Source organism: Chaetodon auriga, chromosome 16 (genome assembly GCF_051107435.1).
Source record: "Chaetodon auriga isolate fChaAug3 chromosome 16, fChaAug3.hap1, whole genome shotgun sequence".
In the NCBI taxonomy this organism is placed as follows: Eukaryota; Metazoa; Chordata; class Actinopteri; order Chaetodontiformes; family Chaetodontidae; genus Chaetodon; species Chaetodon auriga.
In genome coordinates this window covers 10765028-10782974 of record NC_135089.1, presented here as the reverse complement: position 1 = coordinate 10782974, position 17947 = coordinate 10765028, and the positions used below count along the sequence as shown (strand labels likewise).

The window sequence follows — 17947 nt, the reverse complement described above, 5'->3', positions numbered from 1 at the left end:
ACCAGCTGCATGGAGCCTGGACTAATGAAACAAACACATATGCACATCTTAATCTGGGTTATTTCCTTACTCTGATTATTGGTCATAATCTACAGCATGACCAGTGTCGGGAGGTGACAAGTTACATGAAACAGCATTACGTCATTACTTCACAGACTAAATGTAATCCATTACAGTTACTGAGAAAATATACGGAATTGAGATTACAGTTACTAATCAAAAGGTTGGTGATTGCAAAGAACGCCTTTCAGTGCTGGAAATTCAACAGTATTTTCCTAATGAAATCAGAGACTGGCTTTAACATTGCTGCACAGTGCGAAGTTCGTTGACTTGCGGTGAAAATGCTGTCACCATCGAGATGCTCGATGCCAAGCCTGAGGAAACATCTACAGGTAACTTCATATAACTACGATCAGTCATATCAAATAAAACACCTCACAGCTTTTGACTTCATTGACTGGTTTAAAACATTTGTTCAAAAAGTAATCAAATGCAAACACCCCACAGGACTGTTTGTTCTTATCAGTTATCACTGAGCTAACTTGTAGCATTAACGTGGCGACACAACAAAATGTTTAAACACTGTTTAATTTCGGAGTATTTTGACAGTCATAAACCAGCCAATCACTAAGAAGAATGACTGTAATATTCCTATAGTGCGGTATGTGTTTTTACCTGGAAAACAAAAAAATGCTTCAGTATTTCTTGTCAGGTATTTGTTTATGTACCTCATTTTAATTTGGTGATAATTTACTTAAATCTCTGTCAAGGTGAAAATTACCATGTGTAAAGATGAAGGCTGTGTGCACCATCCACGGTCACGCTTTCCATTCAATGGTTGCAGATAGGCTGCAATTTAAGGTTATTTCCATTGTCAGTTAATCTGCTATTTTCTCAATTAACCAATTAGTTGTTTGGTCTCTAAAATGTCAGAAACAGGTGAAAAATGTTACTCAAATCGATTATCAAACTAGCTGGCTTTTTATTTAATAGCTGACAACTAATCGATTAATAGTTGCAGCTCTAGATGCAGAAAGAGGAGACTGCGTGTGAAGCAAAAATGAGGCATAAAGCAAGTATAAAGCAGCATTTCTAAAGAACATCTGTGCAGATCGTGTTAAAAAAAGAACATGTCTTCCCTTTGCTGTCAGGTGCAACACACTGACACTACAGATGCAGATTAATGCAGAACGTTTTCCTCTAATTAACCTAAGATGAAAAAAGGCTTGGAGCAGATATCCACCTTTTTTTTTTGGATCTAAATGACACTCACCAGGTTTGGCACACTCCCAGCTCCCTTCAGCTCAGCAGGGAATTGGGGCAGGTTGTTGGAAATGGCTGTCTTGTTCTGGAGTTGTTGGGCGTTGACCCCTGCTGCCCCCATCTGCTGCACCCCAGCCTGACCGTACTGCTGGCCAAATGGAGCTCCTGACATCCCCATCTTTAGTAGACGATTAAGACAGAGGGTGGTCAGACAATTTACATATCATGCAGCAGGCCATCACAGTGGATCAGCCCTTTACCTCTACACTAAGCATCTTTGTGTGAATGCGTATGGAACATACTCCGCGTTTATGAGTCATGGTTCGGTGTGAGTTTGGTACAGGGAGAGGAAACATATGTGAAGGGATCCACAATGGTGGAGCAACATCGACATAACTCTCCCGTTATCAACAACTCTCTCTCTCTATTGCCGCTGTAGCTGGGCAGGAACCTGAACTGTTCTCAAACCACTTACGTAATGCCGTTTCATTTACGCTCACCATAGTGTGACTGACACGCTGCTTCAGAGAATGAGCTTCAGAGAACGGATTCTAACTTTGACAATGGACACAGTGAGGTGTACATCAGCGTGAGCTTCAGCACACATCAATCATAATTAAATGTGTCGCAGAACACTGGCCACATATTAAGCTTTATATTCTGAACAATTGCTTTCATCTGGGTGCCTGGGTTCACATGAAGGCAACTAATTTAGAAACCTCTGTCAAAAAATTAAAGAGTTCAAAGAACTAGTCAGTGTTAGCTCCAACATCTCTTGAACCATAATTGCTTACTCAAAGTAAAATGTCAACTTGCTAAAAAAAAAAAAAAATCTGTAGAAACGCATCATTATTATTTCATAATTCTTCCCTGGAGAGGGAATAGCTAGTCTTCTTGTTAGGTCCTCAGAAGTAATACATTCCCCTTTATTCTTCGATAGCCCTCGGCATGCATCTGTACGCTGCCTTCGCCTGCCTTTCCCCGTGGTGGCTGAAGCAGCAGCCAGCTTTGCTTCACAGAGGTTTCCCCGCTGCCAGTAGTGCTCAGGCAGGCTGAGCAAGCCCAGCCCAGCGGAGAGAGAGAAGGGAGGAGACACACAGAGAGAAAGAGCAGCTTGCTCAACAGCTGAGCAGAGCACTGCACTGCTGCCTGCCCCTCCCCCTCCACTGCACAGAAACACACAGATGCTTCCCTGCTGCCTCCCTCCCGTCCACGCACGAGCTCGGCCTCCTCTCCCACAAGGGTTCTCTCGCTTATTACGGAGGAGTGTCGCCAGGCTAAAGGACGGCACTGTCGTACAGGAAGCCTCCAGTGTTTCCCCTCCTCTTGGCATGCCCTCCTCTGTTCCTCCATCTCTATAACGCCTCCCCCACCCCAACAACAACACATAAACCGGCCCCTCTAAACATGATTTACAGCTCCATTATCAAAGGCCAAAGGCCCAGAGAGAGACGGCATATGCCAGAGTGAGAGAGAGAGAAAGAGAGAGAGAGAGAGAGAGAGAGAGAGAGAGAGAAGAAAAAGGAAACAGTTGGCGGGAAAAGAGTGAATACTCGCAAAGAAAGAGTTACAAGGGGGAAAGAAAGCAAAGGCAAACAGGGAGCAGCAACAAAGACATCAGAAACCAAAAGAATCAGGTTATTATTTGCCTGTGCTTCATTTTCATGTGATGTGGAATCACTGAAATGCCCTTAATGATCATTGCAGAAACCTTTTGGTTACTTTGGTCCTATTTGCAAAGTTTTGTTGCCCAAGCGTCCACAGTATCTAAATGACTTTGTACTGCAAAAATAGAACCACATTCAACATTTCTGTTGAACTTAACATTGCTGCTGCTTCAACACATCAGCAGGATGAAACCGATCGGCCTCAGTCTAAACCCTGGTCTTGTTCCCTATTCAGTGGCTCGGTGAATTGTGTCTTGCAAAGGCAGGAGAAGTTGACATCAAAGAATCAAAAGCGGCGTCTTTCTGAATGTTCGGCCCTGAGGTAACTCTCTCTGTTTTGTTTGTGGAGCTGCATCTGCTACCCCACTGTGTACCAATAAAGCCTTGTTAAGTGTCTGAACACAGCCAAAATGATCATAAGAGAGGACCAGGAGGTAAACCTGGCAAGATCAAGCAGATTAAGAGAGTATCACATCAACCCAAATCCTTATCCTTGTTGACTGTCAAACAAAAGAGGGGTAAGAGATTTAAGCATGTTTCCAATAGTTTTGGCAATACCGTGTGGTTAGTAAACTTTGCCTGTGCCCCACTGTGGACATGACCTGATACTTAAAAGGTCATCTGTAGTGATTTTCTCATTTGATGGTGGGAGAAAAAGGGCTCATCCATCACACACCAGCAGTATGCACGGCATTATACTTTGTTCTACCATGTTATGCAACATGGCACTTCCTGTGATATTTGTGGTTAAACAGGTTTGATACCATGAAGTCTAAAACGGAACAATTCGGCCTAAATGTGTTTATATTTATATACTGTATATATCTATATTTGAGAGAGCAAAAGAAGCATTAAACTAAATTAATATGACTTTCTCAAATCATCAAATGTGTTGTATTCTGTAAACAAAACAGTGACGATCATCAAACCATCTCAGGCTATAGTGAAAACCATCCCCTGCACAACCCGAGCACTGATCTTGGCCAATATAAGCAAAGACAAAACACTGAAGAAGAAATGAATTATAACTAACAATGAGAATCTGTTGTCTGCAAACCAACAACAGATCAAGCAGATACTCGGGTATCACAGAAATTTATCCGCCATACGTGTAAATATCTCTTGTGCTTGTTCCAATTTTATCTGACAGTCCTCTTTTGTATTTACTATTAAAAACACAGAGCATTTACATTGGTAGACTTAACTCTGTTGAAAAAGTGTGATGGTAGTCAAACTGAAAAAGGTAATTTGGCCACATGAAAGTGGCAGGAAAAAAAACTGTGAAAGGAAACAACCACAAAGAAGAGTATCAGAATAAGCGTCAGATTCTTTTTGGCCATGTCAAAGCGCTGCATCATTTGTGCATTAACACGTGTTCTTTGTTTTGAAGTAATAGTGAAGCCAGCTACTTCTCTCCTGCTCTGAACACTAAGGCCGACACATCACTCTCATACTTCGACAGTTTGTTTCTCTGATGGCAGCCACGCAAGGTAAATAAGACGTGTGCCAGATTCTCTTGTTTTATCTTCAGGCCACAGGTTAACACACGCGCGCTACCAACAACCAGGTTCAAATCTGTGTCTTCCTCTTTCCCCATCTCCTCTCAAACACAATCCAAGTGTCTCAAAGTGATGTAAAGGAATTTGTTTCAGTTTCTGAGACTGATGCGCTTGCCAACCCCCTCACAACTGGCTGTCTGCTTCCTCCAGCAGACCCAGGAAAAACAAATCAATACACGGTGAGGGAGATAACTGACAACACGCCAGCAATAGGAATAGCCAATAGAAAGAGTACGTTGAGTATCTTTATCTGATTGAAATATCAAATGAAAATGAGACTCGTCCCATTGAGAACATCCCATTAAATTGCTAAATCAAAACTATTTCTAGCAAATTGTATGGCAATCTTTCTGTGAAGGAGAACCCATTTCGTAAAAAAATGCACAACATGGCCAGTCAAGTCTGCTAAACTCACAACATACTAATGTTGTCTGTAAAAAGTCATACAGGTTGAGATGATAAGTTCTCCTCCAGAGGAAACTCCAAGTGTTGGCAAATAAATTCACAACGACTTTAAGAGAAAGGACTGCTGTGGATTGTTAAGGTAAAATGACATTGGTAGTGTGACAATACTTTAGTTCCTAAATGTTCTCCACGTTTATTTCATATCATGACCTCGGCTAACAAACACAGACAAGTTTATTACCTAAATCATTGCCATCCGATAAAGCAAGCTGTATATAAACTGAAATCAGGGATAAGCGCAGGGTAATTAAGGTTGTTTGTATCTGCTGCATTGAAGGGAAAATTAAACAAAATGGACAATTTGGACATTTGCTGTCTTTGCACAGGTGACTGTGCTGTCCTGTCTCGTACAGCTGTTTATAATTGTTTATAATTATTTTCCATCCTCTTGTGCCTGTCTTGACTTTACTGAGCAAACAACTGGTACTTGACGGAGTAATTAAGATGAACTTTGAACCTCACCTTATTCATGTTTCCAGCTTGTTGCGCATTCAACGCGTTGTGCGTACCCAACTGTGGCCCTCCTTGTGTGAGTGTCTCTGCCAGCACACTGCCTCCAACACCGGGTCCTTGTGGCCCCTGCATGCCTTGACCCTGGTACTGCATGCCAGGTCTACCCCTCCCTGCCGGTCCCAGAGCCCCATTCATCACTTGTCCTGCCTGGCCCATGACGCCATGGCCCTGCCCACTGTTCAACATGGCCTGATTGAAGCCCATGCTTCCATTGCCTTGCCCGGCAGGTGCACCTCCTTTCTGGGCCTGGGGAGACTGGTGATTGGTAGAGCCCTGTCCAAGTGGACTTTTACCAAGCACAGCACCAAGCTGGCTTCCAACCATGCCTCCTTGTTGGGGGCCACCCCCCAAGATGGAGGAGCTTCCTGGCCGCAGGAGCTCAGACAGCTGCTTGTGTTTGGCAGCTGCATCAGGGACAATGGAGTTGAGACCAGGACCTCCTCCACCTGGACCGCCGTTTGAGGACATTCCCATTCCCAAGTCTCCATTGGGGATGAGTTCATCTGGAAGGTCATTTTCCAGGTCAAATAGAGACACAAGATCTGAAAAAGGGAGAAAAGGAAATAAGAATTAGCCACCATCAACAAGCTGCTCAACACCAAACACAGAAAACTGAGGCATTTGTCAGAAGGTTTACTCAAAATGATCTGATTATTCATTCATCAAAGTAATCTTGCGGGCGACCAACTGCTCAAACCTGAGCTAAAGCTGGCCTTTATACTACAGACCAATTGTTACATGAAATTGCCCTTCTTCATGCAGTAAATCTGTTTTAACTCCTCTTCACTTGCATAAATACACAGATTGCTCTTATACATTGCCTCCTTGATGGGTCCCATGATTAGCAGGAAGATACAGCCAGCACTTTCCCTATATTCATTCTGCAGCGGCGGTGGACATTCTGGCCTTGTGTGCTCTGATTAATTTGGCATGCAGTTAACCCACCAGTCATAATTTTGTTTTAATGAAAACTCCACTCCTGGCACTTGCTCCTGGTGTTCTTCACCACTTTTTTCGAAGAAGGAAATAATGGGCGTAACAGCAACCAGCTGCTGTTTTTTCTTTTGAAATAAGTGCTGTGCAGTGGATCTAATTAACGCAGATGTGAAGAGCGGTTCAAGTGGATTTCGAAAAATAACCGATAAATGTTATGGGCCAAGTCCTCTCTGGCATGTATGCAAAGAAACTTTTAAGTGTTAAACTTGAAAATGGAATTTGATGTGGTGGTGGAGGGCAATATGAGTGTTTCATTTTAGCACTCCTGAGGCCTCTGTCGTTTATGCGTTCAACCACCTTCGTGAAAAGGCTGACATTGCGATATTTGCGCATTTCCAAAAACCTGTTGATAACAGTTTTTCATAATGCATAAAATAACTGAATACATGACATATGAACGAACAATGTTTGTGCTGTTAGTGCACACAGTAGCACACAGCAGCATTTGTTTTTAATACCAGTCAACATTTATCCAACACTTATGTATCCTTTACTTGAACACAGAAAAATTACTGAAAATAAAAAATGTACATCATCCCTGACGTGCCTGCAGACAATTTTTGTTTAATGGGCCTTGTGACCGTTGCCATCTGCAGATGCAGATCATCGACACACCACTTGAGACATATATTTGCTCTGTATAACCTTCCAAAGAATGCGCCTTCAACCGAAAGACTGGTACCCCACATTAACTGTAAAATGCTCCATTTGGAATGAGGCCTTATAAAGAAATTTAAAGAGGAATATGTGGTTTACATGACCCATATCAAATTCTGCATATTGTCACATTCAGAATCAGCTCATGTGACTTTTCAGTGTGCACTGTAACAGAATCACACACCAGATTGTAGTATTAGCCTGAATGAGCATAATGGATTTGCATTTTTCATTGCAAGGACATTAGACTGAGCAAAATATCTTGCAGCTAGCTGACTTTATATTAGCACTGTGCATGCGCATCCATGGCCACATGTGCATGTGCACTAAAGCAGCTCAGTTCCTGTCGAAAATTCACAGTTCTTACAAGAATAAGGGTGGAGGAAAAGCTTCAGCTCTCATGTGGCTGTGCAGAAAAAGTACACAAGAACACTCAGCACACACATAAAATAAACAGAACATTAATGAAGGTTACAGTCCAAATCACATGTCTATGCCAAGGTCCTTCACGTGAGGGTGCGAGTTTGCCTGTCTATGTCAGCCAATAAAGATTTTACAAGCACAACAGCCACACCCACACACACGCCTAGCTCAGTGTCTGGGGCTGTCAGGGTGTTTGCAGTGGGAGAGATATCCAACCTGTTTATCGAAATATGGTGGCAATTAATGGGAGATTAAATATTACAGCCACAGGCTTTAAATGGAACGTCTGAGCTTTTAGTGCATAAAATTAAAGCAACAAGTCTCAGAGTTACAGCAAGAGACATGAATAGTGTATAGTTGAGAGCAAGCACCTGTTCCTTGCCCGAGGCCTATTCAGCAACAAGATTGAGACCACACAAATTTTAAAGAGGGAGAGGATAGAGCAGAGCCAAAAAGCTAGCTGAAGGAGAAAAGGTGCCTTCAGCATGATGAGCCTTTTCAAAAGGCTGCAGGCACGATTTGAATTTGCTCATTATAAAACAAGGATATGATGAGCACATCCAGTAGCAAGAAATCACACACCAAGTGGTGACAACAGAAGCATCCACAAACCAGAGAATCCCAACACTTGAGTCACACTATTCTCACCTGAAGGGGACATTGCTGCTGCCGGCTGTAATTCACGCAAAGCTTTTCAGCAGCCACATGAAAATCTTCAATTAGACTCTTCAGTCTGGAAGATAATAACAGGCTGTGCAGCAGGCTGTTGCTGCCTTACCAGAGTCAGAGAGAAATGGGATGGAGATGGGAAGAGTAAGATGCTCCCGCTCTCTCCAAAGAGGGAGTGAGCCAAGTCGGTACGCAATCACGGCAGTGCTAAAAGGACATTAGATTTATAAGGAACCAGGCTGAGCGTGGGGAAAGTTGCTAGCGTGCAGGCTTTAACATGCAGTAGTACATGCTGGAGAAGTTGCCTGTGTTTCAATAGAGGACCAAAGCAGGTAAGAGAAAACACCAAACTCACTGCCTCCATCAAATGCAGAATGCATTAAAATTATCTTAAATCATATGAATGTCTCCTTACTTGCTTCAAGTGGGGTGCCATGTGCATCATATCTGATGCACCTTCTGTATTATAAAGTTTGTGTTTTGTTTTTTTGGCCTTACAACCAGCATGGTTCTAGTGATGGGAACGTTGGTCAGTCGGTCCACCAACTTTGGTCCAGGCTGAAATATCTAGACAATTACTGGATGGATTGCTAAGAATGTTTGTACAATTTATGATCCCCATGGGATGAATCTTTTGGTGATTTTGGCTTTCTGGTTGTTAGGAAGCAAAGATTCATAGCAGTGAAGTTACTTTTAGGCTGGACACTCAACAGACTTTCACTCCAGATCCAGTGATCTGTTTGGCCGAGTGCTGGCAGTAAGAGAACGGTTAGCTCACTTCCAAGTCCTCACTCTTCACCACAGGGGTTCCACTTACAGACCATCAATAAATTATTGCATGAATTACACAAAACCAATGCTATCTCTCAATATGTGCTGACCATATTTAGTAAAAATCTATGAGAAAACTGGTCTCATGTAGTGCACATTTTTTTGATTAATCAACGTGCAATCAATTTATTTTACAGAATTATTTGAGTTTTTCATTAGCTTCCATGTCATGTGACCCTGGTTTTGATTGGATTATAGTCAGAAGAAGATTGTGCAAAAGAGTCAACGTCATATAAAGACTTTCTTTAATCACAAAGTCTAATGTCATGCAACAATCCTGTGGTTCATCAGTGAAGTGTATCAACTATACTGCAGACTGGAGTCACAACATAATGTAAATTGTTCTCAAATAGTATGGCTTTTCCACAACAGGTAGACAGATAACATGGCCTAAACTACTATTGTACATATCATCATTATTAAGTTTCAACCATGCTGAATTTAAGAAATCATCTAGCTAAAAATGTCTCACATCCCCTTTTCTTGACAGACTGACTGTGTTATGGCTAATATGCTGATTACGACCTGACAATCTGCTTTGAAGTTGTTATGGCTACAGGCTCTGTGTAATGTGACAGGTTGATGGTTTCTTGACGTGAACGGCCCAATGGTGCGCGACTTTAAATGGAGAGGAATTGTGGAACGACGTTATCTCCTTGTTTTCGTAAAAGAGATCAAATATTTTAAAGGAGATAAGAGAGGAAATGTTGAAGCGCCTTTCCTTGGCATTTGGGGAATTCAAAGAGCTCGTCTCATGGCTGCCACTTAGCTATGTCTTGGCCTTCTTATCCTATGAACAGTGACTGAGTGAAACATGTCAGCTGCGTCAGTTTTAACAAAGATAATGTCTTCTCACCATACATGCCAACAGGTTTTATCACAGCTAAGGGAAGTGCTAAGTTTGCATCCAAACCAGGTTAAATCTGCTCCCCCATCCTAAGCTAGCTGTATTTACACTTGAACAATGGTCTTGTTTTTAATCCTATGTGGGTACATCTGATCTTGTATTGTAGCTCTGGAAGTGGGGAAAATTTGGTTGGTGTGCAGCAGAAACATGCAGAAGCAACCTTTCTGTTGACTAATTCTCTTTGTTCTCTTTGTGCTTACTCACTTTGTTTCACAATATACACAATATAGCCAATCACACAACGTGGTAGTAACTTCTGTAATTGACACATATTTGTTCGTCTAGTCAAACAACTTTGTGATCACTGAATTGTGATTAGCTAACTGTCTCAATGCAGGAATACAGGATTTGTTGTCTGCTTAAGAGTATTTCTGAGCCTCAATCAAATCCTTATTTACTTGTATTGAACAGTCATCTGACAAAAGAAATACAGCTCAGTGAGAACACCAAAATAATAACTTTGGCTATACCGAGAAAAAAAAAAACCCTCAATCATCTGCAGAGAATTAACTGCATGAGACCAGGCCTGTGTCCTCCCACTCCTTACTTGATGATGGCTGTAAAGCAATGTTTGGTTGCATGTCAACCAGAAGAAGGGAGAGGAAGACGACATTTTATTGGTTTTCTATTGCCTCTGTGTTGTCTCTGTGTGCATGTGAGTGCTTATGTGCACATAATGTTAAATTGAAATAAAGGGACTTAACATCTCACGCTGTCAAAATATCCATGTGTTACACTTCAAATGAGAGGTAAAAATCACTATCATCGTATATAAAATGTTGTTTATATCCAATTCATATTGATCATATGCTATAAATCTAAAAGTGTTCTTGTTCTCTTCTTAGTGATTTACACAAACATGGGAAGCAATGCACAATTAAAAACTAAAACCCAAAGATTCAAGTCATTGGCCACAACTCTGGTCTGTGAGCGGATAGTGAGCCCTCGGTTTCTTTCTTGCAGGCTTGTTTGGGGTTTTGGTTTTAGTTGATAACTAAATACCGCTTAATTTTCTCATGTCATCTAGGTCAGTTCACCAATTGATACATAAAGGAGATGACACATTTGGCTTGTCAGATGTGTCTCTCCCGTCACCACACTGCAGCAGGTTCTGACCTGTTCAAATCATAGAAAAAACACTTTTGTGCTGCTTTAGAGGCTCTAACAAAAGAAATGGCAAAACCAAGCAACAGGGAGTATCACTGCACAGGTACCAAGTTATTATAGTCTTACGAATGTGTTGAATTTGATATATATCAGATACTTAAAAAAAAGAGACTATGATCACAATTTTATAGATTACAGCTCAATTTGAAATGTTCCACAAACCTGAATATTTCTCTAAAAATATCATTCAAAACAGAATTGTGAAGCTGTCAGATATATACTTAATTTTTTAATTTAGACTTTGTTGCATTTACGTCATTTTATTTAGTCCCAAACTCCTAAACAAAATTACATCATGGCAGTTGTTTTTCATGCAGTAAGAAAAAATGAATATACGTAGAAACTAATTATGTAGCGTAAGTTAATTTAAATATTATAGAAATATTGATGCTATTATCGACATAAATATATTTTTAAATTAACCCGGTATTGTGTACCATAAATATAGCCTCACAATGTATTAGGCACGGCTTCCCTATACCAATGAGGCAGCCGTTCTCTAGGAATTGTGGGAATTTGTGTTGGATTGTGTTGCAGCCGGGGGCATGATTTTTAAGCGCATGACAACTACAACTTTCAAGCAGGTTACAAACAAATGACTCTGGTTACGACCACAGTAATACATTTTCACTTTAAAACAGCGTTTTAAAAACTAAAAACTGCCTCCGTCCAGATGAGCGTTTTAACACCGTTTCACACACACTGCAAAGCTGCATCACGCGGGTGCCACTGTGGTAAATATCGTTTTTTTTTCCCCAACACATGCAGCATATGTGTTCCACTAAACAGCCCTGATTTCTGGATGCAGTACTTTTCCATCAGACGGGTAGAATTCACAAAAAATTAACAAAGTTTAACGCCACATTTAAACACAGTGCGAGGCTGTCTTTAACACGTTTGATTGGCAGTACATTTGTAAAACCTTTTATATGGTGCTTTATAAGAAGAGCTGTTATGACTTCAAGATGTGCAAAATTAGTGGCACACTACACTTGTAAAGCTGGGGCTGCAGTCATTTGCTGCGCAGTGTTTATGAAAACCACAGCCATTCAAAGAAAAAATTGGCCAATGCTGCACGATCTGAGAGGGGGAAAACCTATTTTTATTCAGCTCCTGCGTACAGACACTGAGATGTGAATGAATGAAACAGCTTGCAGCCTTGTTCCAGAGGATATAAGCATCTTGTGGAAGTGTCAAGATAGGAAGGTTAAGTGTAGAGGGGGGAAAGGTTAGAGGTAAAGAGGGCTGCAGGGCAGGACTTTTCTGGGGTGGCTGATTTGGTTGGCATCCGGGGCGGCCCACCATTCTCCTCATCTCAATCAGTTCCACCTCAGCTGAGACATTAGCCGGCAGATCACGAGTATTGTCTGTCCCTGTTCCGCCACGCTGGTGAAAGACAGCATTTTAACACAACTGTATTTAAACGGGCGGTGATGCCAACGTAGCTGAATAATGCTCACCCATGGGTTGCATGATCATGTACATAGGCCAGACAGAAGAAGAGGAAGCCCCGCTAGGTGAGCACTGGGGCTGGAGAGTGGCAGCCTGTTTCTCACCTTTAGCGCTGACACGCCCACTCAGCCATACAAACGAAAACAAGCCTGACACTGGCCTGTGGCCAGAGGTGCAAAGACATACTGACACGAGACTGGAGCACCATAAAAACTGTCACACATTAACATAAACATCAAAGACAGGCTGCTAATCTGTGGCTGTTGGCGACAGCTCAGCGTGCAGCGGGCTGGATCTGGCAAAGAAAGACGCCTTTGCTATCTGTCAGACTACTAATAATGGAAAGGCTTTACCTATCACAAACGTGGACCAATAAGCCAAACCAATTAGGGTATACTGTGATAATACTCCTTTGTAACACATCTATGGAAGCAAACAACTGCTATAATGAACTGAATATTTGCAGCATTAAATGTACTACACTGAAATATTTCTAAAAAATTAAGGCTTTTCAACTCAAGGGAAAAAAAAGTGTCAAACCTCCCATCTGCAGGCAGGTACGTAAAATATTCTCAGTGTACTTAAGAACCTGAGCTGCATCCAAGACTTCAAAGAGAGCAGGTCTACAAGAGACACTGTGCAGTGTCTGGCTGAATACGTGTTTGTGTGTGTCAAGTGAGACAGAGCGGGCTTCTGGCTGCACTGTGGGAGGGGTCGTGCTGCTGGGCTGCTTTATTGCCCGGCAAAAGCTCCTGTCAACCCTCTGAGAAGATGAGCTACCTTGGCTGAAGACCGAGGACTGTCAGCCGGCTAGATAATGCGGCCAGCCGCAGAAGACGAGACAGACCGAACAAAGACGCTTCACATCTCTCTACTGATTGTAAAAGGCAGACAGATGTTTCCGATCTCCGCTGCAATTGAAATTGAGCAACTGCGCCAGTCTTTATGGACTCTTTAGAGGATGAGAGCTGAGAAGTGGCTGCAGTGGCGCAATCCCAAAACTGACTTCAGTGAAATGAGACAAGCCCATGTTTTTCAAATGCTTGTTGCTCGCTACTGCACAAAGAACGCCAACAAAGGTACGCTCAGCGGACAGCAAGTTAATGCATACACTACCAGGATGTGCCAAGAAGGGCAATATTGTTGAATGGACCCATAACTGGACAGCTGATAAAGACACAAGCAGTATTTTACTACCAGCTCTTAAGCACAGTGACAACGGTGCCCAACAGGTTTCACACCAGTAAGTCAAAAGTATACTGTTGTGGTAAAGACAGAGGGAGCTCATTGAGAAGTTTGCAACTCTCAAGGAGATACTACTCGATTCATTGATTAGTCTATATTTTGCACACCAGTTTGATCACTGTAAACGAAACATTTTGGGGTTTTGGACTGTAGGACAGACAACACAAGGACATCACTAAGGACATGGGAGAAATGCAATGGATGTTACTTTAATTCTACAGATAAAAGAAGGTTCATCAAAAAAAATTAGCTTGATTAGTGATGAAAATAATGGTTAGTCGCAGCCCTGCTCTCATTTTGTCTCTCCTGTTAGCATGACACCCCAGTGGCTGGTGCTGAGACACAGTCGCCTTTCTCTGCTTTCCTCTGAGATACACCAAGTCCTCGTCCACATGTTGTGACTGTAGTGTCCACTTTCCAGACAGCATCAGTAGTTTTGTGACCGAGTCACTATTTAACAAGTTCATGCATGACGGGATGGGCCTTAATGAGACAAATAGATGCCTGTTAAAGTTTTAAGACTTCACTTTGGAGTGACCATGTGGTGCCAAATTTATCAAATTATTATCACTCTGCTTGTAATTAATCTCGTCCTTCATGGGTACCAGCTCCCATTTTTAGCGACTGTCAAACTTCAGACATTTTTGAAAATATTTATGGTTTAAAGATTGAAAACTTCCCGTCGTCCCCATCAAATGAGTGACTTGGAGTGTCACTATAAGAAATATCGACTCATCTCTTATTCACCGGCAAACACAACCCAGCAATTCTATGAAAAGTCAGCACACGTAAATGGGTGAAAAGGACTTTAGATTATATCTGAAGTTGTGCAAAAATGCAGCTGTTGGTCAGTTATAATAGTTTATAAGTAGAAAAATAATAATTTGTAAATAAAGGTACGCTCATTACACAAACAAGTAATGCCAAATATTCCCATACTTTGGTATCAACCACTAAATGCCTACACAAATCAGAGCATGAACAACACGGGGAGACCATTTGTTGGTTGTACATGCTGAAAACCTCCATGTGAGAGGAAGGCATGCCATCAGCTGCTAATTTAAGCAAGTACGCAATGTGCTGCCCACAAAATATGTAAAATTTAGTTCAAAAGAAAGGTTGCTTTCTTCTTAAAAACTAAAAACTCTTCCAAGTAATCTAGCCAAGTTGTTCTGCAGGTTGAACCGGTGAAGATACAGACCCTTGGGCTAGTTTCTGATATTCAGTCTTATCGCGACGGCAGCTTTTCTCTGCTCAGAGGCTATGTTACATAAACTCACAGCAGCAAAGTTGAATATTGGTGCAAAACATATGTAAGCTTTCAGTATATTCTCCCAGATAACCCTGATCATTCAAGCACTGTGCTGAATGAAAGAGGGGCTGAACCTTCAATGGCAGGCTGGCCTCGCAGCGGGAAGGATTACAGTATCTTCCTATCAGACAACACAGGTTCAGGTGCTTTCACTGTCAAGAATCTGCACCGCTGAAGGGTCAATGAGCAAGATGTTAAATCTAACAGGGCACCCAGAGGCAGCATGTTCCTCTATGCTGGTGGATAACAAGGAGAAGAGTTTCTCCAAAGGAATCAGAGGAGATCACAATATTTTTGTATTATCTCAGTATAACAGTACAGGTGCCATGCAAGGCAGCGCCCGTGCAAAAAGGTGCAATGGAGGGAAAAGCTGATAACATTTCATTTACTTGTATCTCTGATATGTTGTGATGGCTAAACACTATTCTGTTGTTCAACTTAACTTTTCACCCTTTCAGGCTCAAAAGTTGGGCGCATACTCTCCCTGATGAGTAACTCTCATGTGATGAAGAGGCAGTGAGTTTGCACTTTTTTTTTTGCAGGTTTAATGCAACTGTCCCACAGACACTTGATGTGCATTTTTCCTGTGATATTTCAGCTCCAGTGAAGTGGCCGGTGGGTTAACTTTACCCTGACTTTTCCTTAAAGGTGGATGCGTTCAGTGTCAGAAAAACTGTGCAGTGTGCAGGTTTAATGGACTTAAATACTATTGCAAGTGAGCACATCGTCTTCGTCAGTAAGCTGCGTTTGTAAAACCGCGGTCTTTTCTTACCTGGGCCATCGGATCCTGAGAGAGGTGAATTGAGCTTCGGTCGCTTTGCAGTGGGGGGTCCGACATCCAGCAGATTGTCAGCCATCCTGCTCGGAAATTTTTATGAATGGATGATGGTGCAGGAAAATAACAGCAGGATCAGTCCAACTTGTCGGTCTCTGGCTCGTGATAACTGCGAAGTTTTCCTACAAGCGCAAAGGAGCAATTTTACAGCTTTTTTTTTTTTTTCTTTCTTTTTTTCTGGACTGGCAGACTGGCGAAACGCTGCCTGGAGAAAAACGTTTCAAAAGAAGGGCAACAGCGCCACGCTTCGCCGCCGAAGATCACCCCATGATAATCCAACACCCAACACCCACATAATTATCCTCAATAATTACGTCCAAAAATTATTTCAGTCGGAGAAAAATAAATAAAAATCAATCATAAAATATCAGAAAAGGCGTAAGCAAATCCCTTCCTCCGCAGATCGCCGGTTTCACGTTTGTACAGAATCATTTTTTTCGCCGTCGAACAGAGCAGCCATAAAATCTACCTTGGGCTTAAATAAAAAGAGCAAAATTCAAAAAATATTTTCTATGAAGTGGATTATTTTTCTCGTCGCTGTCTCCCGGTAAATACAGCGTCTCGGGACGGAGATACGGCGAGAAGCGGCGCTCTCTAAAAGGGAAATCAAATATACAGAGGGCTTTGGAGACGATAAAAACCCACGCAACCCTCACATGCTCGGATTAATCCTCATCGGAACAACTAACACTTCCATTTTCTGCACGAAAAACGCCGTTTGAGCCCGGTCTGGGTAGCTCCGGTCGGTTTTTAAAATTAATGCTCCCCCCGAAATCCCGATTCTGAGCCGCGTCAAGATGGCGTCTGTTGATTCCTCCGATACAAAAAAGTTTTTTTTTTCTGCCCAGCTAGACTGTGGGGGGAGGAGGGGGAGGTGTCGCGCTGCGACGCCCTGACGTAAACCTGTGTCCCACCGTGCGTCATGTGCACGTACGTGAAGTTGCCTCAAGGGAAGGAATAAAAAAATATATATATTTACTCTGTTCAACCTGCTTCAAACTTTACAAACACAACGCGGTCACGACTATAACATAGAAAATACGCATTTCAGAGGAAAAGAAGAACAATGCCAATTGTCGAGGCTGTCCTATATTTGTATTTGCTCCTATCATGTTACATGTGGTTGTAAAAAATAACCAAGTAGGCCTATATTAAAGTACTGCAGGGTACAATTTTGAGGTGCTTGTACTAGATTATTGCCATTTTATGCAACTTTATACATCTATTCTGTTACATTGCAGAGGGAAATATTGTACTTTTTACTCTAACAGCTGTACAAACTCTGCAAACAAAGCATATGATCAGCTTGAAACATGTGAGCATTGCTGTATATCAAACTTCCCCAATAGAATATAAAGAATATAAAGTAGTAAAAATTGGCTGCACTTTGTAAAAATACACAATTAACATGCTGTTCGCAGGTTAAAGCGTCAATAACAATCACACAAAAATAGAAAATAATGTAACATTCTGTTGGTGCATTTCTGCATTATGAGCACTTTCACCTTTAATACTTTACATTTTGCTAATACTTCTGCTGTATTTTTATACAAGTATAATTTTGAATTCAAGACTTTTTTATACTATGGCACTGCTACTTTTCTACTTTTTGCCCAGACATCTGAATAAACCATCTGAGTTAACCCCTTTGTGAACTCCACATTATTCCACATCCTCATAATAATACATTACATGAGTATAACATTCTATTCAGATCTGCCACAGTCACATATTTTCATGAGTATTTATGTACAGTGTGTGTGCAAATCTGTGTTTACAAAGCAAAGGTCAGATGTGGCCATACTGCGCACAGCTTGGCTGGTTATGAACAAATAAAAATTCACAAATAATAACTGTAGAGCACATTGCAGGCCTACTACAATTACTGACAGTAAAAGTACTCATTATGCAGCATCACTGTCCCTTTTATTTTGTTATATATCTCATAAGCCAACAATTGCTGATTCATTAACATGTAAGCAGCAT

General features: G+C 41.7%; 1 protein-coding gene across 6 annotated transcripts in view; it reads right to left on the bottom strand.

Moving 5' to 3' along the window:
- The window catches only part of crebbpb (CREB binding lysine acetyltransferase b), a 32503-nt gene extending 15736 nt beyond the window's left edge, over nt 1–16767 (bottom strand). For 5 of the 6 annotated variants that reach the window (XM_076753173.1, XM_076753176.1, XM_076753175.1 and 2 more), the window contains exons 1-3: nt 15899–16103; nt 5417–6009; nt 1274–1441 (exon numbers count right to left, since the gene is read on the bottom strand). In XM_076753173.1, coding sequence (XP_076609288.1) covers nt 1274–1441; nt 5417–6009; nt 15899–15983 — 846 coding nt within the window. In that variant the 5' untranslated portion in view covers nt 15984–16103. Of the gene's footprint in view, nt 1–1273; nt 1442–5416; nt 6010–15898 lie in introns of all 6 variants that reach the window. The other variant, XM_076753177.1, reaches the window with a different exon arrangement.
- Between the last annotated feature and the right edge of the window lie 1180 nt (nt 16768–17947).